Below are 26,752 nucleotides of genomic sequence, written 5' to 3'. Positions count from 1 at the left end.
GTGAGCGCAGGACATTTGAATCTGGGGCGCCGTCAGCCTCCATTAGGTGGAGTTGTGTTGCTACCTCCTCTCCCCTTGGATCTCTGCAAGTGATGTGAGGACTCTAAAACTTCACCTGAGCCTCCCTCGGCATATGGGTGAGTAGATAATGGCTGAATTTGCATTTTTGGGTGCACTATCCCTTTAAGGGCTGAATTTCATTTCATGCCTCTGAACACTGAGACATTTTGTCCTGTTGACAGAAACATGGAGACAATTTAATTACTCAAATGTTAATTCCCCTTGTTAATGTTAATTTTAATTGCTCACAGCCTTCTTCCAACGCTCTTGAAAAATCATTTGCTGAGGTTTAAAGAGTGCTCATTGTTTCGGTTTATTGACAACACTGTTAAAAATTAATGAGATCCAACAGCCGGAGTTTGTCAGGGACGGGACAATAAAGTCCTGGACTGGTTCCCATCATTGTTTCACAGTCCACCACATGTTTATCAGGACGGAGACAGACGATGTCCAGCGTTCAGAAAAACCATACGATCAAACATCAGGTACAGTTTCTCAGGAGGGAGACACGATGAAGGTATTACAGACAAAAGTCGAATTATAAAAGACGGATGTATGAAATAATTTATCATGCAAAAATTAATGAAATTAAAATTCTAGAAACAAAATGAAAGATTTAAAGTGGAGATTTTCAGGTTCAAGCCTGCACAGACTGTCAGGAGTTAAATGCTGCGAAGGACTGAGACCTTTGATGGTTCCCAGCACCTCCATTAAAGACAACTAACAGGTTTTATGACTGTTGGACATTGTTTACGAGCAAATGTGTGCCGCGCCCTTTTTGGCAAGGCCAGTTTATAGAGCTCATTCCAGTCACAAGACAATTCAAACTGCTGCACATGAAATATAAAAGAATAATTAAATACAGTTTAAAAACATGTTTAAAGAGCTGCAGAGTAGAAAATAAAACAAGACTAAAACAGGTGTAAAATACAAGAGTCAAAGTTCCAGTTCAATGTGAGAATTGAATAAATGTCTGATTTAATGAAAGACGGCGGCAGAAAACAGGAAAGTCTTCAGTCTTGGTTTAGAGGAGGTGAGAGTTGGTGCACATGTGTGGAGCATTCAAACTAAATGCTGCTTGATTGTGTGGACACAAAGCAGACCTGTCCCTGAAGACCTGAGAGGTCTGGAAGGTTCATGGTGTAACAGAAGGTCAGAAACTGTTGAGTGATTTATAAACCATGAGAAAAACTGTAGAAAAGCATGCACATCCCAAAAAAACTAAGTACTGGGTGCCAGACAAAAAAAAGTGAAATGAATAAAAGGAATGAAGTCTGCACACCAGAGATAGCTCCAAAAGCCAGTTTTTAATGAGTTGTGACGACATGTAACGTTTTGGGTCACTGCCCTTCTTCAGACTGAAGAAACTGGTGATACTTCATTAAAAACTGGCTTTTGGAGCTATCTCTGATTTATAAACCATCCATCCAGTGTTGTGAAGACATCAGACTGAGCAAAGCACCCCAGATGTCCCTCTGACCAGCAACACTCTCCAGCTCAGATGTTGAACCACCTCAACATGAAGGAGCAGCGGCTCTACTCCGAGCTCCCTTCAGATGTCTGACTCCTCCCCCTATCTCTAAAGGCCCGAACATACTTGGGCGTACTATAAGCGGAGCAGAGTCCATGCGGTCGTAAAATCTGAACTATGCACGCACAGGGCTTGCGTCCGCTTTGAGTCCTCCGTGGAGTCCATTCCGCGTACGTTCTGCCCGAGTATGTTCGGGCCTTTAGGCTGAGCCCAGAAACCCTACAGAGGAAACTCATTTCAGACGCTTGTATCTGTGACCTCAGATTGCACAGAATCATTTCAACAGGTCAGATAGTAATAATCAGGAGGATGAGGATGAAGAGGAGGAGGAGGAGGAGGATAGCTCCGCCCCTTCATGCAGCTGTGGGGCCAAATGAAAGACAGGGAGGAAGTGATGACAGTCAGATAGGTGGCTCCAGTGGAGAGAGGCAGAGGAGGAAATGTGTCTTTTCATTTTGTCACATATTGTGAATTTCCACAATGAATAGAAGAATAAAACGCACCTGACTCAGTGTGCAGAGGCCTTTTTAGTCTGATTTGTGTTACGACACGCTCATTTTTTTGCGCTGTAGCGCCCCTTAGTGCCTGACTAGAATGACACTTCGGTATGTTTCAGGCACTTTTTTAGACATATCTTGCAACTTTCTTGATGATTGGACGATTACAGAGTTAGGATCTATTTGTGCTGAGCCACGCCCCCTCTAATGCTCATTGGTCAATATTTTTAGAACGCAAGAAGATTGATCCACAAGCATTTGATGTTTTTGATAACTTAGATCTCGTATCGATCCACAGAAAATGTGGTACAGTTGGGTCCTACGGTTCAGGAGGATGAGTCAAAACTCAATCTTACAGTGCAGGAGTCATGACTTTGTAAAGTTAATGTTTTACGTATAGCGCCCCCGTCAGGCTGATTAGGGTAACATTTGTTGAGCAGCATTTGGACACATTTTATGAGGATTTGTACAAATGTTCAGGAAGAAAATATTCAGCACAAAAACAAAAGTTTCAGTCTTTGTCTCAAACGTTCGGGTCCGTCTGTAAATTATAATGACAAAAACTGTTCCTGAGTGTGACGTAATAAACTTCCTGTGTGATTCTGAAAGTCCTGACTTTTCTTCAGCTGTCAGCCTGGACACCACAACAACGCTGTCCGTGATCACCTGTGTGTTTGTGTTTGCAGGTTTCTGGGCCTGCAGGTGGTCTTTGTGTGCGGGGCGCTGCTCTGCTTCCTGCTGACCGTCGTGGTCCTGCGTAGGAGGGCCGGACGCCAGGAGCCTCAGCAGGAAAGTAAACGAGGCTACAAGTTGGTGAACGACCAGAAAACACCTGAGAACACTTCATGTAAAGAAAAAGAAATGATGAGCATCAAGACCTGATGAAACACAAGGAGAGGACGCAGGGAGAGAGAGACGCAGAGACGCTGGACGAGGACAAAGTTTTCTAAAGTGGTTGTAAAGGAACAGGAAGCTGCTGCGCTGACAAAGCTGCGACCAGTCTGCATAACGAGGCTGAGGCACTTTCTCAAATTGGATTTTTTTAGCCCAGTCACCAGAAGAAAATGTTGGTATTGTATGTTTCTGCAAACCACAGATATATTATATTGGTACGTTTCATATGTATCATATAAGCATTTCTAAAGTGAGCTAGTGTATGAGCTGACTTCATCAGGGGGTGGTGGATGGCTTAACACTTAGGAGAAGTGGCTGCTAAGCTGCAGACCACGGTGACAGACGACAACATCCCAAACAGTGTTTTCAGTGATCCTTTGCTGTTTTCCCACCTCGAAAGTGCCACGAAAAGTGGTTGTTTTTTACCAAGACGTCACTGTGTTTCCAACGGGGATAGTGCCATGAAAAGTAGTTGTGTTTTTACCAAGATATTGCTGCATTCCAGCCAGGATAGTGCCAAAGAAAGCATTTCTTCTACCGTGACATCACTGCCTTTCCAGCAAAATGGAGGCACAAAAATTAGTTATGTTTTCCTGAGACATCGCTGTATTTCCAGCAGCAATTGAAAACTGTATTTTAAGCCAAAACATAATCTTTTTTCGAACCATAACTAAGCTGTTTTAGTGCCTAAACCTAACCACACAGTGTTGGTTAAGTTTCAGTGTTTCCACTACATAATAAAAAGTAACGTATCCATGGTTTGCAGAAACAAACAATGGTAACATTTCCTCTGGTGACTGGTTTGTCTTTACGCTTGGCTCACACTCCAGTTGGACCACTGGTGTGTTTGTACATAAGCTGATTCATATATTGTGACATATGATCTATACACTGTTTTTTATACGACACTCAAACAATCACCTCAACATATAAAATGGGGCTAGTGTTTAATAAGCTGCAGTTCCTCTAATGGCCTCTAGGTGCTGCTCAAAGCAAACTGTGACTGTGTTGAAGTGAATGGGAAAACTCAAGAGACAGCGATGAAATATCTCAGCAACTGTTGGATGGATTGTGGTGAAAGTTTTTTCAGACTTTCATGTTTCCAAGCGGATGAATCCTACTGACTCTGGTGACTCTTTGACTCTTTCTTTAGCGCCATCATCTGGCCAAAACTTAAAATTGTCCAGTACTACCAGTACATACTATCCAGTAAAATATCTCAGCATCTGCTCGGTGGATTGGAGCAATATTTGGTAAAAACAGAAGGATGACTCCCACTGACTTTGGTGATCCCTTGACTTTTTCCTAGCGCCACCTGCAGGTAGAGTTTTCTGGACAGGATGAATTGTAATAACTTAACTGATCCCAACGATGCCAGGCACGTCCAAGTGCAGCACTGTGGTTTATGACCATAATACTACAGAATTAATTACATTCACTTCAGCCTCATTCTGTATTTACTGCTAATTAGCTAATATTAGTACTCTAACACAGTGATGGTGAACATGGTAGTAAACACCCAAATATTAACCTTGACATTGCCAGGTTAGCATTTAGCTCAAAGCTAACGTGGCAACCTGGCCTCACTCTGAAAAACCGCCACTTGGTCAGTGACTTCTGGCATCAGACAGGAAACACGGCTGGACAACAACGAAAATTAAGGTGGCGGAAGTCTGAGTAGGGCGGGTGTGAGGGGTCCAGCAATCACCAACTTTCACCCAGGAGGCCGGGGTTCACTTCCCGTAAGACTGTAAAGCCAAACTCTGTTCTTTTGTCCTAAACCCAACCACGTGTGTGTTGTTGAAGGAAAAAACACATCAGTTGGTGGTGTTGTACCAACGTAGTGCTTTTATTTTGAAAGAGACTGTATCAAACTGTACATTTCCTGTGAAAACAGAAGTGTATTTTGAAAACAGACAATGCATGTAACAGGCTGAAGTTGACACGGCGTCCCAGAACGTCAACAACCAACACACCCAGGGTACCTTGGACGTCGTATGTGGACATGGAAAGTCCATGACCAAACGTGGACATGTGACGAGGTCACAGTGAGGATGAGTTGAATGTGGATGAAAGCTAAAAATAGAACGATTCCCACGTCAATGACTTGCAGGTGTCACACCATGATGATGGTTGTTTGATTGGAGTCGTGCACTGACAAGGTGACACAGCACCCATTATATCTAGGTTAAATCACACTGAGCCACAGACAGTGTCGTCAGGTATTCTGTAGAGCCACGTCGGACATATTTTACAAAAAAATACTTCAATACAGTCGTGTTTTCGTCTAATTTTTGTCATTTTGTATTAAAACAGGACTTTTACTATGAAAATCAAAACCATATATATATTTTTATAACCAAAGAAAATTCATAACAAGATATATTGTAATAGTTTTCTTTTTTTTTATCAAATGTTATTTGATGTGTCTTTTTATATTTTTTTCTGATGGAGTTTTTAACAAAAATTACAGAAATCCATCTTCAGACAAAATGAGTTTCACCTTCGTTGAACTTCATCTCTAACGCTCACATCAACCACGACAGTCTGAACCTCTTCAATCATATCGTTGTGTTTTTACTTCAATTAAAGGACATTTACTTAGAATTAATTTCTTTAAATGATTTTGTGCCTTGTTTTGTAAATGTTTATAATATACATTATAAAATGTGATGATGTTATTTTTGTAAAGAGCCACTGAAGAGGAACGACTCAACTATGAGGATCTGAAAAACTTCTGTTGTTTCCAAAAAAAACAAAAAAGAAAAAGACAAAATTAAAAACTGTCTTTTTTTATTTGCTGGACTTTAATTTTCTGATTCTCAGTTTATTCTCAAATTAAAGCAGAAGCTCTGTGTGTGTGTGTGTGTGTGTGTGTGTGTGTGTGTGTGTGTGTGTGGCATCATCATCATCATCATCATCATCATCATCATCAAACTTCCTCAGCCTTTTAAAAAGTATACATTAAGACCTATTAAAACCAGTCTGCACTCAGTCAAATGCACACTGAGGATCCAACACAACTTGTTCCACAAACGATGCTTCAGTATAAATGATAAAATAATATTTTTCTGTGAGCTTTATTTGCTGGACTTTAATTTTCTGATTCTCAGTTTATTCTCAAATTGATGTATTTTCAAGCAGCGTATGAATTATGAAAAGACTCTTTATATCAATATAGGGTCAAGTTGGCATCATCATCATCATCATCATCATCACATCTGTCTGTCATCATTAGTTCCTCAGCCTTTTAAAAGTATACATTCCAGTCTGCACTCAGTCATGTGAGATGAATGAAGTTACCGCAGCAGCACACGTACGACACTGTGGGCCTTTAACTCTGTAACTTTTGGCCACGTCCAGTCAAGCCATGCTGCGCAGATTTATGTTTCTGTTATCAGTGTAGACACCTGGTGCCACGCCGAGCTGTGCACCTACTCCTTCTCTGGAGTAGGGCCGCCGGCACTCAAGCGAGTAGCGGTGGCATCTTGCCAACCACAGCCAACCCCCGACGACCCCTGTTTCTCCCCCCTCATGTGTGCTGTTAGACTCTTCTCCCTCTGTCTGCAGGAGACCAGAGAGACAGGAGCTTTTAAAAGTCTCTGTGTGTTCAGCTCTCAGTACGTCTGTAGCTTCTAACTGAATCTCTGAGGTTTGGAGTTCAGTTTTTCTCCTGCGTCCTGTTTGTACTTTACATATCTGCTTTATTTGGGAACTGCACATTGGTTCGACAGCCCATTGTTCCAACCATATTAAACTCATTGTTCTGAAGTCCGTTCCGAAATCATCATGATGCCCTGTGGTTAAGGTCTGGTTAGGTTTAGGCACAAAAACCACTTAGTTAGGGTCAGGAAAAGATCATGCTGTGGGTTAAAATGAAAAAGAAAGTGACAAACACATAAGCCGTGAGCCTGCTCCACCTCAAGCCGGTCGCGGCGCAACATACGCCCGCCGCGAGCCGTTCAGCGCCACGGACAGTCGGACTAATGGGATGTTGAACCAATGACATGGACCCCTTTATTTTACTGTTTCATGTTCACTATCAGCTGGATTAGAAGCTGTGTGAAGCTGCTGCTCGAAAACTCAACATTTTCTTATTTTGCTGCTTCACAATAAAAGTTTTTACAAAACAAAATTACAGGGAACTTTTCTTTTTAAGATTCTACAGGAGTTAGAATATGTTTATCATGGAATTAGCAAAACTTTATTTGTGGCTTTTCTTCAATAAAGGCAAGTCTAATGATACAGCAGAGAGGAAGAGTGAAATCAGAAACAGCCACAGTGAGATGTTGATGAAGAGCTGCAGACAAACAGCTTACCTCCAGCAGGTAAACTTCTTTAACCTGCTCTGCTGTGGAAAACCACATACAGCAACAATAACGGGGGATCAGCCCGCAACTGAACATGTCGCCTGCTTAGTAGAAAATAACGGGACATATAGGCTATCATGTATCACCATTCAGCCTGAAAATACCGAGATGAGTCTGAGCGACTTTTCCTAAATCTGAAACACAGATGTCCTGCAGCTTTGTGATTCTAATTCTCACTGTTCAGCGCATCATATTTTTTACATTTAAACACAAATCAGTGAAGATTCTCAGTCGTCCAGGTCATGGTGATGATCAGTGCTGTATCGTAGGCAACTGGACTTGCTTGAGTTTCTTGAAGACATTTCATCTCTCATCTCAGAGGCTTCTTCAGATCTAACAGACTCGTGCACAGCCTTTAAACTCTGTGTAGTCGTTGAGGTCACATGTGAGTTGTTGACCCACCTGGCCACCTCATGCGTCAACACCTCCTGATGACAAAGTCAGCTCATGTAGTAGAAACACTTTAGAAACACTGATATGATATGAAAAATAGAAATGTAACGTAGTCCAGGTTTGTAGAAACGTCAAATGCAAACACCTTCTGCTGAATGTGCAGCTGTGCCACATGAATTTCAGCTGTTATAAATAAATTATTGTGATTGGTTGGCACCTCTCAGGTGACTGGAAATCTGTTCAAAGGGGACAAATCTATCAAATAAAACACGAGCTCAGATTCATCTGACACACAGCGTTAAACACACTCCTGTCTTTTTACATTTAAGCATCCATTTAAATCAGCTGCTTCCAGATTCTGAGCTCTGCTAACTGTTTGTTTTCAGGACGTTGTTCATGTCAGTGAACGTTAGAGGATAAACTGGTGAAACTGCAAACACTCACAGGCAAAGATAAAACAAGTGGCTAAAAGAATGACACACAGATATCAGGAACATTTCTGCGCAGAGTTTTCTCATGAAGTCGTCTTGTTCTTTGTTTCTGCAGCTGTGACGTGAACCAGCAGTAAGGTGACTCACTGGTCGATCGGTTTTCCCGCTGAAGCAAATATGTAAACACTCTGTAGGTGCAGGATGATCTGCTGACTTCACTCACAGTGTTTTTAAAAACATTCCTGATGTTCAGACGAGTCCGTGCAGCAGCTTCAGGTCGACGTCTGTTGAAACATGAAGCCTCTGCTGCAGGTTCAAACATGTGGACGGACCCAGTCGTCTGTCAGTTCAACAACATCTACAGCTGCAAAACACACACACATACACACACACACACACACACACCTTTACTTCAATCAGGAGAGACACGTTTTTATGGTAAAAGAATATTTATTAACATGTGAATGAATGAATGAGAATGTGGAAAGTCTTTGGCGATTAGACCCCGTAGAGATGGTTTGATTTAAGGAGGGTGATCAATCCATAGTCGAATAGGAAACCCTATCCCATGATGCATTGCCTATGACTATTGTATATCACGTTAACTGACAGTTTCTAACTAGCTAATGGTTAACTGTTTTAAACATTACATTAGCTAAAAGTTCTCAGCTTCAAAAATCTAACTTTAATAAGTTTACTTGCAAACGCTCCATCAGCCTGAAATATATCAGCGTCTCTGGTGGTTAAACGTATGAACATACATATATATACAAATTATAACAATCTTTGGATCCATGATTTACGGCTAACTACTAGCTTATTCCTTCTTTCGTCAAGCGCAGCTGGTTGCTAGGTAACAGGAACACCAATGGGTGCGGGCGAGAACAACTGATGATGCAACCAGGAAATTCTCTGCAGACTAGACCGTCCCATTATGGAGACCATTCGGTTTGGCTGATGCGGTCCACAAAGGCCGCGTCCTTCAGAGGCTGCAGCGCCTGAACTGAGGCGCAGCTAACGTTATAAATAAGGGAGAAGTGTTCCTCAGACAGGAAACAGTGTTTGAGTCTGTTTCATCATACACAGGGTCAGTCTGCTGAACAGTGAGAAAGAGGAGGAAGTGAGTGTTGATCTGTTTTGGTGTCTTTGTGTATTTCTGTCACACACATGATGAGTGTGTGGACGACTCCTGGTCATGACCTGTTTTACTGAAACTGAAGCTGCAGTTTCCTCCGTGTGACTGTCGGACTGTCAGCTGGACTGTGGAACAACACGGAGCTCAGCGATTTCAAGAACCGACGAGTTAAAGAGCGAGAAATTAAACATGCTGCTTCCTCCGACTGTCAGCTGCTGACTGATCGTCTCATTTATTTAATGCATGTTTAGAGGGTTTAATTCAGAAGCTCGGAGAGGCTGAGTGACAGAAAACTGCAAGTTTATCTCCTTCATACAAGATATTGTCCCCTGTGTACGAGATATTTTCTCTTACATACAAGGTATTATCTCCTTTGTTTAAGAGCTTATCTCCTACCTACGAGATCTTATCTTCTCCGTTCAAGACATTATCATCTACTTACAAAATATTTTCTTTATCGATGATATTACCTCCTACTTTGTTCCTGTTCTTAGAGTCAGACAGTCGTGCAGAATAAACTGGTCCCCCTGCTCTCAGTCTTCCAGGGTTTTATCATCCCTCGATTTTTGATTTTTTTTACCATCCACTGTTGTTTTATTTCATTACTGTTGTCGGTTTTCATCTGGTGTTCTCTCCATAAAGCTCTTTGTTAAGAAAAAATAAATAAAGTTTATCTTATACGTAGAAACAGAGAGCAGGTACCGTACTGTTTATTATTTTAAAATAATCTGTACATTTTACTCACTGACTCGTTACTCTGCAAAAACACATCCTTAAAGTTCTTCTCCATCCCACGTGTCAGCTGCTCTGTGATTCAAGACAAAAACACTGTTGCTCTTTCTTTTTTATTGTATTCAAACAAATAGTCATTTAATTTCTCCTGCCTCGAAGCAATAACGCCGTCTAAGAGAAAGAAATCTTTTACAAAGCAAAGAAAACAGAAGAATGTCAGTCACTCTTTTCATTTTGATTAACAAATTAATATTTTTCCTGATCATATAACAGTCTGTAAAGTGCCAGGACAACAGCAAGCATTTTTGTTTGAGGACACATGGTTGAAAAATCAAACTTGTTGCCATCTTTTGATCATCGTTCAAAAAGTTGCCACATGAGGACAGAACCAAAATACATGCAACTTATCTTATATTAAAAACGTCTCTGCTCTGCGTTCACAGAACCTGTTTGTATTGTCTGAACCGAGGGAAATGTACGGAGTCTGGCAAACAAGCGTTTCTGTCTGCAGCTCCTATCTGTGGGATCTCCTGCAGGAGGACTTTGAGGTCCCATTTATACGACAACGATTTCAACTGAAAACGATAAACTTTAGTTGCGTTTTGGCCGATCGTTTACACAACAGCGGAGTTTTGGGTGCCTGAAAACACAACGTTTTGAAAACGGGTTCCAGAGTGCAATTTTTTGGAAACGGCAGCGTCTCCGTTGTCATGGAAACTCACAATATGCAGTTCCTCTGAAAACTGAGACTTTTCGCACATGCTCATTACGGTTCCAGTCACTAGGCACGTGCGAGAAAGTCGACCATCACAACAGCATGACTACGCAGTCCTCCCTGGACGAATGCTCAAGTGTGGTTAAGAGGAGCAGAGAGGACCGCGGAGGTCAGGCCGGGCGGGCCGACACTGTGTATCCCAAAACGGGTGTTTAGGTGTGGGTGAGAGGAGCAGCGAGGGCTGTCAGTGATAATGTATAGTTACCTGGGCTTCATCAATCAAATTATGCATTACTGCCCAACACTGATTATAACTATAAAAAAATGAAAATAAACTTCAGGTTGCAGCCTCCGCTCAGAAAATTAAACGGTCCTGAAACTGCAGTATCCAGTACAGCAGCTTTACTGTACTCGATTTTGCAGCTCCCTGTGAACAGGGATCGTTTCAATAACGTCGTCATATAAACGCAGAAGTTTTCTAAAATGCAAAGGACAGACTTTGCAGTTTTTAGATAAACCGTTGTCGTCTACACAGGGCCTGAGTTGCTCTCATTGGTTCCTCTCAAATGTTTCAAAGCTCTGCTGCAGGAGTTGTTTTACACAGTCATCTATACATGTCACTCTTTTTGATCACTTGTAGCTGCTGTTTCTGGTTTTTAATGATTCATTCTAAAATATATTTACATACTTTTTGGCTTTTTTTTGTATTGACCTTATGTTGTGTTTCATATTGCTTGTTTCAGAGCTTTACATTTTTAATCTGTATTTCTGTTCTGTGTTGTCTGCAACTGATGTTGCTGCCTGTCTCGGCCAGGACACTTGAAAAAAAAAGAGATTTTTAATCTCACGATGTTTTTCTGGTTAATTCAGTGTATAAATAAAATAATCTTCATTGTCAGATTAATGGAAACCACAGTTTACATCCTGTCATTTTTTGTGGTTGGCAGATTTTTTAATTGAAAATATTGTCACTTGAGATCACTAACAGCTTTATAAATGACATCATGCACCTGTCTCCATGGCAACGGGACATTGAATATCCCCTCCCAGTTCAACTGAATTTTTTATGGCTTGTCATTTAAATATAAAAAAAAAGCACATTAGAGCATTGATCTTTTTTCTTTGAAGCTAAAGACAGATTCTCACCGACAGTTTCCTTCTGTCGTTTTTACTGAGTGTTTGTCTCCCTCTGCTGGTGAACACTCATAAAACTCAGCAACATTTAAAACATGATTTTTAAGGTAATCTAATGTGACACTCTGTGCCTGACGTGCTTCAGAGCTGTGCTTCAGTACAAACTTAAGATATTTGAACTGTGAGTATTTTCTGGTCATGTTGCTGTTTACTTTGACTCCAGTGAAAAAAGCACCGTACTTTTTACTGCACTACATTTATTTAACAACTTTAGTCCCGTTACGTTTCACAACATCATGTGTAACATTATTCTTCAATATCACGTTCACTTGTCAGTGTAGTGCAACATCATTTTCAGTCTCATTGTGACGTCATATTCATTATAACATTAATTATCAGGTGCAGTCTGATGTTCCCACCATTTTATTTCATCTTTAGTGACTGATGTCACTCCTGTTGTTGCTCTGTGAGGCACTGCCTTTTGCTTTTGCTCCTTGAAAACACTTCTGTCTTGTATATTTGCATATTTTGACAGATATTTAACACTTAATTGTTCTCAACCTGGGCCCAGCGAGTGACCCTGACCCGGGATCCACTGGTTGTTCTGGTTGTGAGTCATTAAAATGTGGTTACTGTGCTTAGTGTTACTGTAATATGAAGCATCATCTGGCTCAAAAAATTCATTCGGGATAAATAAAGTTCTGTTGAACTGGATTGGATTTTTTTTACAAACAAAAATTTACGAGGAGTTGATATAATAAAGTGAACGCCCTGAAAAGTGCACAACACTTCAAAAAGTGAGTGCTGAAACATTTTCTGTACTTTTACTTTAATGCAGGATCTGAATACTTCTTCCACTGCAGAGTAAAATCATGACAGAGGACACAGACAGGATAAACGTTCATGTTTCTGTTGGATTAAAAAATTTCCAGAGTCGGTTTCCTCGCTGATATTCCAGCTCTTCTTCTTCTTTGTCTCCGTTTTTCCTCTCAGCTCACTTTCTTCTGGGCTGCTGCTCAGAAACCTCAGGAATCTCTGACTGTGTTGAAAATCAAGACCATGTGTGAACTGAACACACACACACACACACACACACACACACACACACACACACACACACACACTTTGGCATACATGAAAACCACAGCCCTTTAGATTCTCAGTCTTGTTTACTGATCATTTCCTGATGTTAAGTCTTATTCTGCTCGTTCTTTGAATATTTTATAAGGTTTTGTCTTCAGGATTCATTCATGACGTTTGTCTTGTTCTGTGTGGAACAATAACGTGTTCATACTCTGTGAAAGAACTGTGGAAAATAATTTTGGCTTTAGCATCGAGTTGCAAAGCAAACATCGTTCCAGAAACCTCCTCCTGCAGAAAGGGATGTGGGTCAGAGGAGTCACGTGATCAGTTTCACATGTGGAGAAACAATCAGAGGCTGAAGAGACGAGTCGACTCTGTGTCTGCATTAAAACCTTCAGTGTGAGACCACAGAGCACGACCCCGAAGATCATCACCAGCAGCTTATTACAGCTCGTATTTAACTTTATTGTTGGGCGGCAATGAGGGTTAGAAAAGGAGGAAGTCAAGAGCAACACAGGTCTAGTCCACACGGACCTGTGTTCATCTGAAACTGAAGTTTTTCGGGCTCCGGTTTCCAAAAAAAATTCATCCACATGAGTGGTGTGATAAGAAAATATGATATCCACACAAAACCGCAAAACCCGCTACCAAGTGATGTAATACACATGCCAAAGCAGTAGGTGGCGATGTAACTTCTAACAGAGAGGCCATTTTAACCAATCAGAAGTCAGAGTCAATACCGCTATAGGGAAGTGTGGAAAAAAAAAACAACCCGATCCACAAAAATAGTGCAACGTAATTCAACAGCAGAGGCGCCTGAATGACCAACTACACTACCATGAAAGCAGCGACAGGCCTGCCAACGGAGGTCCGACCTGGCCGGATCCAGAACCTTCGTTGGCAGGCCTGTCGCTGCTTACATGGTAGTGTAGTTGGGGTAGCTAGCAACAGGAGCAGCCTCCTTCGTTGGTCGTTAGGTCGAGCAGCTGGATATGCCATCCAAAGAGAGTTAGCACCAGCATGTTTGTTTGGTCTGACATTTCACTAGCTATATACCGTCGCTCTGATGTCAAACAGTGGAGACAGGTAATAAAATACTGAGCTTATCCTATTTCATGCAACTGCTGGCACCGGAGTCTTCCAAAAACTTCACCCTGGACTCCGGTTTCAAAGAAACACGGTTTCAGGGGCCCAAAGGTGCGGTGGTGTGTGGGCAAACAGCCAAATCGCATAGAATAATAGACGGTTTCAGAACTATACGGGTCCGTGCGGATTGGGCCACGTCCTCACTGTGACCTCGTCACATGTCCACGTTTGGTCATGGACTTTCCACGTCCACATATGACGTCCAAGGTACCCTGGGTGTGTTGGTTGTTGACGTTCTGGGACGCCGTGTCAACTTCAGCCTGTTACATGCATTGTCTGTTTTCAAAATACACTTCTGTTTTCACAGGAAATGTACAGTTTGAAAACAGTCTCTTTCAAAATAAAAGCACTACGTCGGTGCAACACCGCAAATTTTTTTTTTTTTTATTTCCTTTAGTTACAAAGAACAGAATTTGGCTTTATAATCTAAAGGGATGCTAATGGGGCTGTCTCTGGTGAAGGTCAGTGGTTGTTGGACCCGCCCACTCCTCTCAGACTTTCACCGCTTTATTTTCACATCATGCTGATATTAAAGGACGGCTTTATTCGTCTGTGTCTGACGCCGCAAGTCACTGCCCAAGCGCCAGATTTTGAGGGTTTTGGAGTGAGACTGGGTTGTCAGGAGAAAAACAACAACAAAGTCAGCAGAGGGAGGTCAAACAAACACAGGACTGTTTTACAGAGGACACTCATGTCCTCAGAGGAAGTTAAAATGAATGTAATGAATGAAACATTCATCCTCTGGAGAGCAGGAACGGACACGACAACACGTTTTGTTTCATTGTCGTTTATTTCTTGTACCACAAATGACAATATTTGATTCCTTAGAAAAAAAACAATCCTTTGGTGAGCTCAGAGTGTGTTTGAGTATCAGGGTGATGTGATCACATGTTTTAGCCTGAAAGTAAAATCCAATCCAATATCCTCAAAAATATCTGCCACCAGAAACAAAAGCAAACACCTGGAATCCCTCCTAGGACCTGCTAAGAGTGTGTGTGTGTGTGTGTGTGTGTGTGTGTGTGTGTGTGTGTGTATGAGGGGTCAAACGTATCAGCGAACACATACACACTGCATTCACTGCGTACTTGATATGTGTAAATTGCGTGTGCAACCATCACCGTGTACTTGTTACACATGCACTGCGCGTGCAATGCCTGCACACGCCTGAACGTGTGGTTATTAGACGTGCGTGTGTAGACACATCATGTAATCACAGGCGTCAAAAGTGTCAGCTGTTGAACCAACAACGCGTCGTGTTACGGACGTGTGACACGTAGCATCGCTATGCTAACTAGCTTCCTATGCTAATCAGACGTGCGTGCGTAGACACGTCATGTAATCACAGGCGTCAAAAGTGTCAGCTGTTGAACCAACAACACGTCGTGTTACAGACGTGACACGTAGCATCGCTATGCTAACTCTGCTAATCGTACGTGCGTGCGTAGACACACAGGTGTAGTGTATGTGTAGCGTTTGTAACGCACTGTGCACGCATACTGATAAGACGTGTGAGCGCATCGTGTGAGTGGAGCGCACAACGCCTGCGCGTCATGTAGCGGGCGTGTGTGTAACACTCGTGTCTCCATAGTAACCCTATGTAAATGTAGGCATGCGCTCACGTGGTTTGATTAGATCTCATGTGTCCTACGTAGGCGCAAGTGACGCGTTGTAGTGTGGTTGGGTGAAACGTTTGACCCCTCATAGCGTGTGTGCGTGCGTGTGTGTGTGCACGAGTGTGCGTGTTATATCGTCAGGTCTTTGGGGTTGACCACTCTGCCGATGAACAGCAGTGCCCCCGACGCTTCGTCTCGGATCAGGTACATAAAGGGTCGGTCCACTCGGTAGGTCAGATGAGCCGTTGAGGTGGTGCTGGCGTACTGGTTCCCCTCGGGCGCCGTTTCCATGACAACCTTATGATTGACGCTGCTGAGCTTGGCCGGCTGGGTCGAGATTTTCTCCAAGTTCGTGTCAGCTAGCCATTCAGAGAGACCTGCAGGAAAGGGAGGAGAAGATGAAGAGGAGAAAGAGGAATAAAAATGGAGGAAAAAGAGGAGGATGATGTGTCGAGGAAACAACACTGAAAAGTTTCTGAACGTTCTCACCTTGGATGGAGTTTAACAGTAAGTCCAGTGACCTAAAACACAGTTTGTGTGTGGACAAAAGACACAAAACTATGTTTCAAAAACACCCGTGCACACGTGGACTCACCAACATCGCTGAGCAGTGGCAGCAGGTCTGTGGAGTAGCTGAGTCTCAGGGAGGGCAGAGTGAGGGACACTTGGGCAGGATGGAGCGTCAAGGAGAGGTCCTGGACGAACTCAGCGGTCAGACTCTCCTCCAGCAGCGTCATGTTGGTCGTCACCTCATTGGGGAGGAAGACAAACATGCTGATGTCGTCCTGCATCTGGATCTGAGCGATCTGGAGGGAGAGGAAACATTCAGAGGAGACAGTCGAGACAGATTAGAAAACAGAGTAGAAAACACTCACCGTGCAGCTCAAATCTGAGTCGACACCCATCTTAATGGGGTAGTTATCCTGTTGCATCATGGGAACGCGAACCGGTGCCTTGCCCTCCACTTCGAAGTTCTCCATGGCTCCAGTCTGACCGAAGCGAGTCACCCACTTCCCTGATTACACACAGAAGACTGAGTTCTAGATGCTGAACAGCTGAAGCAGCTCGCCGGCTTTCCTTTCAGATCCACAGCAGAGTTTCCACATACCTTTAAAGTAGGCGGCACTCACGGTGTTCACGCCAGAGTTTCGGGGGAGGGACTTGGTGAGGAGACGCTGTACCTTCCCGCCCGTCTCTTGGGACACCCAGTCGTTGATGTCTTTCAGATCTTTGGTTCCCCCCTGCAGCGCTTTGGGACGAACTCCATACTGCTGCTCCACGAGGTCGAAGAACTCCGGCTTCAGCCGAAGTCCTGAAAACAGAGTTCAGACAGATTAACATTATGATAAAGAAGAGATGTCGGTTCAAAAGCTGGGGGAAAATACAGTGTTTATAAAGATTCTAGTGACTAAAGACTGGTAAACAGGTCCACTGGTAACAGGCGATTAGCATTATTATTATTGGAAATGAAAGGGGGCATCCTCTAAAGGCTCAGTCTTTCACAAGCAAGGACGGTGTGAGGTTCAATACTTAATGGAAAACTGCATGGACAAACAGTCCAACAGTTTAAAACAATGTTTACAACACACAACTACGAGGAATTTTTGGACTTCACCATCCGTAATCCACAATATTATCAAAAGATTCAGAGAATCTGCAGAAATCTCTGCTTGTAAGGGTCAAGGCTGAATGTCTGTGACCTTTGACCCCTCAGACTGCTCTGCATTAAACCCAATATGACTGTATAAAGGATATTACTACAAGGGCTCAGGAACACTCTGGAAAACCACTGTCAGGAAACACAGTTCATTGATTCGACTCTAAGATGCAAAGTGAAAGCCATGAGTGTTAATACAGGTGTGCCACAGGGTTCTATTCTGGGACCACTTCTATTTACAATTTTATTAATGATTTGAGTGTTAAAGTTCGAAACAGCACAATTCATCCGTATCCAGACGATGCCATTTTATATGCAACAGTGCCCTCTGTTGCCCAGGCACTTAATAACTTGCATCTTGATCTAAATTACTGTTAGACTCAGATAAAACCAAACGCATGCTGTTTTGTGGGCAGTTGAGGTGAATATTACTCGCCTTAATGGGACACTAACTGAAAGAGCATCCTGTTATAAATACTTAAGGTTGTGGCTCAATGACAAGTTGGGTTTTAAAGCAGTGGATCCCATTTTTACTCCCCGACAAAAGCTGAACTTTTCCATTTGCATCAAAACTTCATGATTCTTCATAAACTGTACATAACGCTGTACATATAAAAAAGTTTTTGTTGTAGCTGGAGCATAATTCCATATGGATCCCTGATCCAGTCACCCACAATCCACAACATGAACTCACGTCGTGCCAGGTAGATGCGTGCAGCAGTACTCAGGCCTTTCCCGGTCGTCCTGACTGAAGCCAGCATGTCTTTCAGGGTGCTGTGGAGCTGAGGGTCCTGCAGGGTGTGATACCTCAGAGCCCGGAACAGCTGCCTCTGAGCTTGCTCAGATGCTCCTGCAGGGACAGAAGACACCGGGTGAAGTTACTTGACAGAAAGATTCAGTTTTCAACAGAATGGTGGTGCATTCACTTCATGGCTCAGGCAGACTGATGAGCAGCGTGGAATATGTTAGTGTTACTGTTAAATGTTAATATCAAAGCTTTTTCAAGGTCACAACATAGAAAACCACCTACGTGCTGACACCCGACTTCAAAACCTAAATTCAAATATCATTGCCTAGCAAATTGTGTAATGACAAAAGCCTAAACAAAACAAAACGGAAATGACTCTCTATAGGCCCGTACACACACAGCCATCAAAGCCAGAACACTAGTTTGTATTTGGTTAATTGTGTGTTTGTGTAATCACCCAGCGAGAGCTGCGTCAGGACCGCGGACACACTGATGGGGGCCAGGAACACGTTGGTGGCTGCCTCGCGGCTCGCCAGGGCGCGGAACAGGTTATAGCCGAAGTCTGAGGTGGCGGCGCCCATCTTAGTAGTCGGGGTGGTGAAGAGCTCCACATGTTCCTCCTGTGCGTCCGTCTCCTCGCCTCCTGTCTCCGACTGGGACACACCAATAAAGACATGTTACCATAGCAACAGAAGATGCTTCACCGTGCCAGAGGGACGATTATGTATTTATGTTATATAGACTAGTTGATGATTAGAAACAAATAAAAGAACACCAGAGAGGTGATACCTGAGCCTGACAGCAGCTCAGGACGACTCCAAACACCAGCAGGAAGGTTGTTCGCTTCATCCTGGAAACAAAAGCATCAGAACCAGAAACAGAATCCAGGTTATTAATCAGGAATTTGATTTGGTAAGAAACATAAAGATAGAAGAAAATACTATTTAAATACACATTCATGAAGACATGCAAATGTCTGCTCCTCCTCTTGTTCGGGAGATTGTACCACACCTACCTGCCAGCCTATCACCTGTCCTCTCATCTCCTGCTCCTGCCGGTCTACCAAACCCACCTTATCAAGCCAGCTCTGCCTGCCTCTGTTGCCTATCTCTGACTCTCCTGCTTTGTCTGCTCCCCAGTAAACCACTCAGCCTTCTGGTTTTGACCAAGAGCTCTGCTTCCACCTTCCAGGTTTCTGTTCCATGTGGCCTTGTGCAGAGACTGCCAGTCAGCCCTACGTTGTGAGTTTACCTGTTCTGCTGCCTGCACACTCAGCTGCGACGTCCTACACCAAAATTACTGGACTGAACCTGTGTCCCGGAAGACCCCGAACCAAGAAACTGACTTTCACTGTTTTACGTGCCTGCTCATTCTGTGATCGACAAGGTGTGTATTAAAGGTCATTACAGAGTGTCCTGCCTGCCTTTGGTGCTGCAGCTGGGTTCAAACCACACCTGTGACAGTTCCTATTGGCTGTTCTACACATGGAGATGAGCGTGCACGTACTTTCACGTGGTGAAAGTCTGATTCAATGAAGGAGAATCCTGCAGAGAAAGTTCCAGCACTGAACAACTGATGACCCTGCAGAGCAACCCCAAAAAAAGGAGGACAGACTGATCAAGGTGTTTTCCTCTGACGCAGCCGGGTACTGTTGAACTGTGTCGGTGAGCAGCCACGTATCAAACCGTCATTAAAGGAAAGCTTTATCGTCAGTGTCTGATGCTGTAAGTCACTGCCCAAGTGCCAGATTTTGACAACTTCAGAGTGAGACCTGGTTGATATTAAAGAAGGTTCAATCCCCAGCTCTGGTGGTAACATATCATATTCCAATATAATGTTTCTGCTGCATCCTAATTTCTCTTTGAGCAGTGAAGACAAATGAAACCTAATCCAACAGACGTGACAGAGACACGAGTCACAGAAGAAGAAAAGGACTTGGATGATCCAGAACAGTTCAGCGTTGAGAGAAAGGTCATTCTCTAGTTGTGGAACTTTTCCATATTCAAACAAAGACGATGATGATGGTGAGCTTCATCATTTCACAGCAGTGTTTTGTATAATTACAGTTTTACAACCAGCTGAAACTTCACCGCTAAATACAGTTTGTACAGAGAGGACTGTCATCTGAGCTCTGAGCACAAACACTGACATTGTCTCTGTCTGCAGACAAAAGATCACATCATCATCATCATCATCATCATCATCATCATCACTGTGGTGAAACAGACGCTGCTTTATAGAAACACACTTTAAACACACACACACACAGTCTTCTTTTGTTCTTCTGAACACATCTGGACCTGCTTCTCAACCTCAGACCACACACACACACACACACACACACACACACACACACACACAGCATGCATGATGGGAAATCCAGATGATTCTTTCCATCACTCACATCAGTTTCTCCAGTGATCTCAGGTCCTTTAAAGAAAGACATTTTAAAGATAAGCTCAGCAGGATTTTCCAGACTAACAGACTCACAGCAGTGATCCTCTCAGTCATCACTGCGACCCGTGCTCAGTTATTTTTATTTATTTTTCAGAATAAAACGCAGTAAACAGCTGTGCAGTATATGTGTAACATTCTAACATCTAAATCACTATTATCAAGCTGCAGCTCCTTTTATTTTGAAAGTCAGTGACACCAGTGTAACCTTTGACCACGTGGTCGCATTGGTCACCGACGTGGAGGACTCCAGCCATGACACTTTGCAGCCCGAGGATGAGGTGGCAGCCTACATGGAGTTGGGATCCTTTGGAGGTTTGATGGTGGTGGAAGGAGCATGCTAACATGTTTCCTAACCTGGCAGTGATTGAATGTTTTCACCATCCAGTCAAAGAGACGTCCAGTTCAGGAACGGAGAACCAGCTTCATGTGAGGGACTGGAGCCTGGGGGGGTTGATCACAGGTGTGGCTTTGACTGAGACATAATGACAGGAAACGGGACGATTCTGGTGCTGAGCTTTACGAGTATGGGCGGGTGCTGATTATCAAAAATGGACTCGTGCAGGACTCTGATATATCGTACGACACGTTAACCACAGTATTGTTGAAATGTGAAGTTTTTATCCACGTACAAATATGACTTATCTGGAGTTTGCAGAGCGCCAAATATTCTGGTGACTATCTGTAAAATATCTAAAAATTACTGGCTACTAGTTGCATCACTTTCACAGTAAGTTACTGTAATCTGTGATCTCAGTGTAGTTCTGCTGCATATTACTGTGATGTAGCAGCATGCTCCCAGTGTATTACAGTACTTCACTGTAATCTCAGTTAAACTCCAGATATTATTGTGATTTAACTGAGTGCTTCTATCAAATTATTTTATTTACTAAATTTTAACATCTAAATTATAAATTTGCTAAATCTAAATCTAATACTGTTCTTTATTGTGAAATATTACAGTTACATATCGTAACTTTCTGGAGATACTCTGCAGTGTGAGCTGCCTGCAGCAAACAGGCAGACACATGAAACTGTGTGAAGTTATGAACTGTAGCTTTGTTTTATCTGTGAGAGGTTTAATGTTTGAGCAGCAGTCTGATGGAGACCTGCAGAGTCCTGCAGAGTCCTGCAGGAGACTGAAGACAAGCTGCAGACGCAGGAGTCCTGCAGGAGACTGAAGACAAGCTGCAGACGCAGGAGTCCTGCAGGAACTTGTCTCTCAGGAATGTTTCTCATTGGCTGCTCATCAACCCTCTCATATCACATCTGGATGCTTTTTTTTTTTATTCAAGGTCAAACGTTTGAAATAATTCCAGAGATCTGTAGAAATGTTCTTGGCACCAAAGTCTTTACAACCTGAAATAACCTGCAGCTGCAAACAAACCCTGAACTTCACCTGCAGCTTTATTAACTCCATGTGTTCTGCACATGACAGCATGACCGAGCTCCTCCTAAAGATCAATATAAATATGTAATATGTAATAATATGCAATATAAATATATAGTGACCTAAGTTATAATAATGTTACACTAATACAGCTCTGAAATGTTTCAGACACAACATGACCGCAGCTCAGTGAGACCTGCTGCTGCTGCTGATGAAACCAGGACTCTTATATAAACCGTCTGTTGGCACAGACACAGAGCTGAGCTGGAAAAACTGATCAGACCCAAATCTTCAGTTTGTTAACACAACATGTTGAACTCGAGTTAACAGAATCATAAAACTGTCTTCATATCATGAAGTACGGCGGCTCAGAAGGTTTTGTTTCGTTATGATAAAATACCGAACTGATAACATGAGGAACTCTGAACTCTCTGCAGGTTCATCAAATATTTATTTCTGCTTCACTTCGGTCACAGCTGCAGCTCTGACATCTCACAGCACTAAAATAAATTAATGTCCTCATATTGTCGCGCGGAGATCAAACAGCTGCGGTGACATCACGGAGGAAATCTGCGCGTAAAAGCGCAAAAAAGCGTGTGAAGGCGCACTCACCTCTCTGTGCTCCCGGACGGTCCACGTCTCTCAGACTCTCTCTCAGACTCTCTCTCAGACTGTCTGTCAGACTGTCTGTCAGACTGTCTCTCCCCTCACAGGAGAAGACTCTTTACCCGCAGCTGCGCGCGCCCCCGCTGCTACCAGCAGAGCGCCGGGAGCGCGCGAGACAGAAACAACGTGCTGATTTAAGGTGGAAGAAAGTTTAGAGCCAAAGACAGAAGATCCAAAGAAACCAGACTGAGGTTTAAAACTGCTGCAGCTGCTTTACACTGAGCAGCACAGTCAGTCTGAAACCAGCTCTCTTTTCTTTAATCTGCAGCAGGTTTGTGGTGACAAATGTCTGACTGCACCTTACTGACGATTTAAATATTACAGGTTAATTTATTTAAATTAGCAGCAATTGTTAAATTAACTTCATATCATAATAATCCTGCAGAATTATAATAAACTTGAGATCAAACAAGGCAAGAAAGCTTTGGGATATTGATTGAACCTTTAAAAGGCTCTATAAAGAACCATTTATTTTAAGGGTGCTTTCACACCTGCTCTGTTTGGTTCGGTTCAAACTAACTCAAGTTCAGTTTGGTTCGTTTGGGCAGGTGTGAACACAGCAATCGCACTCAGGCGCACACCAAAACAACCGTTACATGCATTGTCTGTTTTCAAAATACACTTCTGTTTTCACAGGAAATGTACAGTTTGATACAGTCTCTTTCAAAATAACACCGCCAACTGATGTTTTTTTCCTTCAACAACTCACATGTGGCTGGGTTTAGAAACAAGAACAGGGTTTGGCTTTACAGTCTTACGGGACACAAACGCTGCTCCCCAGGTGAAAGTTTTGTTGGACCCATCCACCCTTCCCACCTACCCTACTTGGACTTTTGCCACCTTAACCTTCATTCTTGTTCTGACACGTTTCCCACTGACACGTGAGCACCGTGAACAGTAACAGCGACTGTATCATGCTGCCACAAGTCACTGACCAAGCACTGGATTTTGACGACTTTGGAGTGAAGCCGGGTCGGTTCCAAAGGAACTCTGGTGCGGTTGGTTTGTGGTGAGAAGGTGTTGCATCAAAACATTGTTTTCTAGTTGGAGCCGCGTTTGCCTCGTTTTCAAACTGTATGGTTTGACTAAAATGAACAATGACAGCAATATAGTCCACGATGAGCAACGCTAAAATCAACCTGCGTAGTTGTCCCTCCATTGTGACATTAGAAAGTGTCACATTAAGACCACGCCTCAAACACATCCCATTTCTGCCCAGAAGTATTTAAGCACAGCTGATGCATTCTCTTTCTTTTCGACACATTTCTACATCCCACCCACCCAATCCCTTCTCGCCTCTTACGTCTTTTTCTCAGCTCCTTTCTGCAAACAGGAACCAGTGGGGGCTCTACCCGAAGCTGAGCTCATGAAGAGACAACTCCCCCACTCAGACTCACTCTCAGGATCCCTCCTGCATTCCTGCCTTCAACCCAACACATCCATCATCACGTGCGCCTGCTAACCAGAAACCCAGCCTTCATCCCTCAATCCTCATCCCTTCATTCCTCACTCTTCATCCCTTGATCCTCACCCTGTGATTCCTAACCTTTCATCCATCTGGCCCTTGACCATCAACCTTCATCCCTTCATCCTCATCCTTTCATTCTCTAATCCCTCAGTCCTCACCCCTTCACACTTTCCTCCAAACCCATAATCCATCATACCCAATAAACCATTCGAAATCTTTATCTTATTGGTGTGGTCTTTGTTAGTGAATACACTTTATATATTAATTATTTATTACCTATTTATCGATTCATTTATTGATTTTAAGACAGATAACATATGTAACCACAATTCTGGCAAACAGCGGCACAGATCTAGTTAAAGTGTTTGTGTCTCTCTCTGTGTCTGTGTGTCTGGGCATGGCTCTCATCAGTCCTGTTGCCAGTCTGCCTGCTCACCTGAAATCCATCCACTAATCAACCCCAGCAGTAAAAAACGCCACGCCCCCGCCAGATCGTTCGGTCTACCCTGTGGTACTAACTACAGCCTACTTGTTGCTTTTTCCCTCGTGGACTTTCTGCCTAAACCTTGTCTCTCTGTGCCTCAGATCCACACTCACAGCTCACCAGTTTGCCTGCAACTCCAGCCTACTGACCTGTTTCCAGCCCTGCTCAGCCTGCCTGCACTAGATCAACCCCAGAACCCCTTCTTGCTTTACTGAAAATAAATCCACTTTAAACTGCTTTCTGAGTTCGGCTTTTTGGTCCAGTTCTCTCTACACTTTACAACTGTTGTGGCTATTTTGAGTGCATATTAGATCACTGTGCATTGTGTGGCGATGGTAGGGATGCATGTTAATATCGGTACATCATTGGTACCGGACGATATTGGCTCAAGTCCTGGATACAAGCCAACATTCTCAAACTAAACTGTGAAAATCAGACATGATCATCTTCTGTCCCAAATCCCTCACCAAAACCATATTCTGCCTCACCACTGACAGTTCCACTCTGCGTTCCTCCCCAAACATCTGCAACCTCTGAGTTATTTTTGACAACAACCTCTCTTTAGTCAAATTACCAGTACTGCCTTCTTCCACCTAAAAACATAGCTCGTCTGTGGCCATTCCTGTCCCACGATGCACCCAATTCAAAGTCCTTCTCCTCACCTATAAAGCCCTCCATAACCACGCCCCCTCTTACCTCACTGAGCTGCTCCACCACCACGCTCCTTCCTGCAGCTTCCGCTCCTCTGATGCCAACCTCCTTAAGGTTCATTTATGCTCCCTTTACGTACGAAAATGCATACGTCCGTTTCAAACGATGTTACCGTCACTGCCAACATACGTTCATGCGCCCTTTACGTTGGCATGGATGTTAACCAATATATCCACCAGGAGGCAGCCCAGAGTCAAAAGTTTACGACAACAACAAACTCAAAAACAAACATGGCGACTGTGGAGGAGATATTGATAATGTACCTCTTGCATAAAAGACAAAAACAGAGGGATCCCAGTCGGAGGGCGTGACGGTCGGTCCTGGGAGCGGAGCAGAGCTGGGAGGGCGGGGGGGCTCCGCGGAAAGGGAGACCCGAGCCTCTGGAGTATGTGCGGGGCCTCCGTGTTTGAGACGGGAGCAGGCGGCGGGAGGTCAGACGCTCCCAGAGAGGGGACAAAATAAGATGAAATAGGAAAAACCTGTCTGCCTCTTTTATTTTATTTTCAGCGTTTCAGGCGAAAAAGTTCCACCGTTGTTATTTCTTCTTCGTGTCTCACTAGAGCTACGTATCGGGTAGTGACAGCAGTTTCCGGTGGTACTGCTCCGTTTGGCCTGTATCTGTAAGCTTTATGGAAACGTGCAGAAATGAACGCGGAGCACGGACAGAAGGCTCCGTTCGTATCCGGATCCGTATTTAACGTTGAGCATAAATGGGCCTTTACGGGGTGATCACACAGAAATGAGACACTAGAGACGCGGATGCTTCAAAGACACTGGAAGCGTTTATTCAATGTGCGCTAGCTACTGGTGTCTGACGCTCAAAAAGTTGAAAGTTCAGCGTTTTTCCGGAAAAACGCCCGTCTAAAAAGACGCTTGAATGCCGGTCAGTTGCGTTTCTAGCGTTTCATCTCAGTGTGATCGCTCCCTTATTCCACCACTCAGGACCAAGCGCCAAACCTGGGGCGACAGAGCCTTCTCCATCACCCCCCTCCCTCTGAAACTCTCCCCCCAAACACATGCGAGACTGTACCGACATCCGCTGATTCACATCACTCATCAAACCTCAGCTTATCAACACGGCTTTTAATGTGTGTTGTGTGTATTTTATTGTATTCTATTTTATTTTTATTCATTTTTTTAAACATTTTTGGGGCTTTTTGCCTTTAATGGACAGGACAGATTGAAATGGGGTGAGAGAGAGAGAGAGAGAGAGAGAGAGAGAGTGGGGGTTGACATGCAGCAAAGGGTTGCAAGCCGGAGTTGAACCATGTACAGAGGCATCGCCTCTGTACATGGAGCGCCGGCACCATCCACTACGCTACCGACCCCCGATTGTATTCTATTTTATGAATATATCTTACCATGGAAAGGGCTTCATAAATAAAATGTATTATTATCATTATTATTAAAATAAACTATTAGACTTGGCCAACATGATAA

The 26,752-nt window shown here is 43.4% G+C and overlaps 3 protein-coding genes across 5 annotated transcripts in view; 2 read left to right on the top strand and 1 right to left on the bottom strand.

Annotated features, from left to right (window-relative positions):
- The window catches only part of slco2b1 (solute carrier organic anion transporter family, member 2B1), a 46,150-nt gene extending 40,414 nt beyond the window's left edge, over window positions 1-5,736 (top strand). For both annotated transcript variants that reach the window (XM_049592679.1, XM_049592678.1), the window contains exon 15: window positions 2,775-5,736. In XM_049592679.1, coding sequence (XP_049448636.1) covers window positions 2,775-2,970 — 196 coding nt within the window. In that variant the 3' untranslated portion in view covers window positions 2,971-5,736. The remainder of the gene's footprint in view (window positions 1-2,774) is intronic.
- Window positions 1-26,752, top strand: part of LOC125898750 (neuronal acetylcholine receptor subunit alpha-9-like) — a 258,716-nt gene that overhangs the window by 215,658 nt on the left and 16,306 nt on the right. The window contains exon 6 of one of the 2 annotated variants that reach the window (XR_007450653.1): window positions 14,329-14,417. The exons of the other annotated variant lie outside the window; for it this stretch is intronic. The gene's annotated coding sequence lies outside the window, so the exon portion shown is untranslated. Of the gene's footprint in view, window positions 1-14,328; window positions 14,418-26,752 lie in introns of those variants that run through there. 2 annotated transcript variants of the gene reach the window in all.
- Window positions 14,893-22,754, bottom strand: serpinf1 (serpin peptidase inhibitor, clade F (alpha-2 antiplasmin, pigment epithelium derived factor), member 1). Its single transcript, XM_049592709.1, has 8 exons — window positions 22,596-22,754; window positions 18,929-18,989; window positions 18,597-18,792; window positions 18,086-18,241; window positions 16,843-17,046; window positions 16,610-16,749; window positions 16,330-16,540; window positions 14,893-16,111 (listed from the first exon to the last, which is right to left on the bottom strand). The coding sequence occupies exons 2-8, from the start codon at window positions 18,986-18,988 to the stop codon at window positions 15,864-15,866; spliced, it is 1,215 nt and encodes a 404-aa protein (XP_049448666.1). The 5' UTR covers window position 18,989; window positions 22,596-22,754; the 3' UTR covers window positions 14,893-15,863.

This window comes from Epinephelus fuscoguttatus, linkage group LG12 (genome assembly GCF_011397635.1).
Source record: "Epinephelus fuscoguttatus linkage group LG12, E.fuscoguttatus.final_Chr_v1".
NCBI classification, from domain to species: domain Eukaryota; kingdom Metazoa; phylum Chordata; class Actinopteri; order Perciformes; family Serranidae; genus Epinephelus; species Epinephelus fuscoguttatus.
Note: the sequence above shows the minus strand (reverse complement) of the source record. Positions and strands in the feature narration are given on the sequence as shown.

Coding starts and splice junctions, on each gene's coding strand:
- serpinf1 (XM_049592709.1), bottom strand. CDS start 18,988: ATGAAGCGAACAACCTTCCTGCTGGTGTTTGGAGTCGTCCTGAGCTGC. Junction 18,242..18,596: donor CCTGACGCAGCTCTCGCTGG/GTGATTACACAA, acceptor CTGTCCCTGCAG/GAGCATCTGAGCAAGCTCAG. Junction 16,112..16,329: donor GCCACTGCTCAGCGATGTTG/GTGAGTCCACGT, acceptor CCTTTCCTGCAG/GTCTCTCTGAATGGCTAGCT.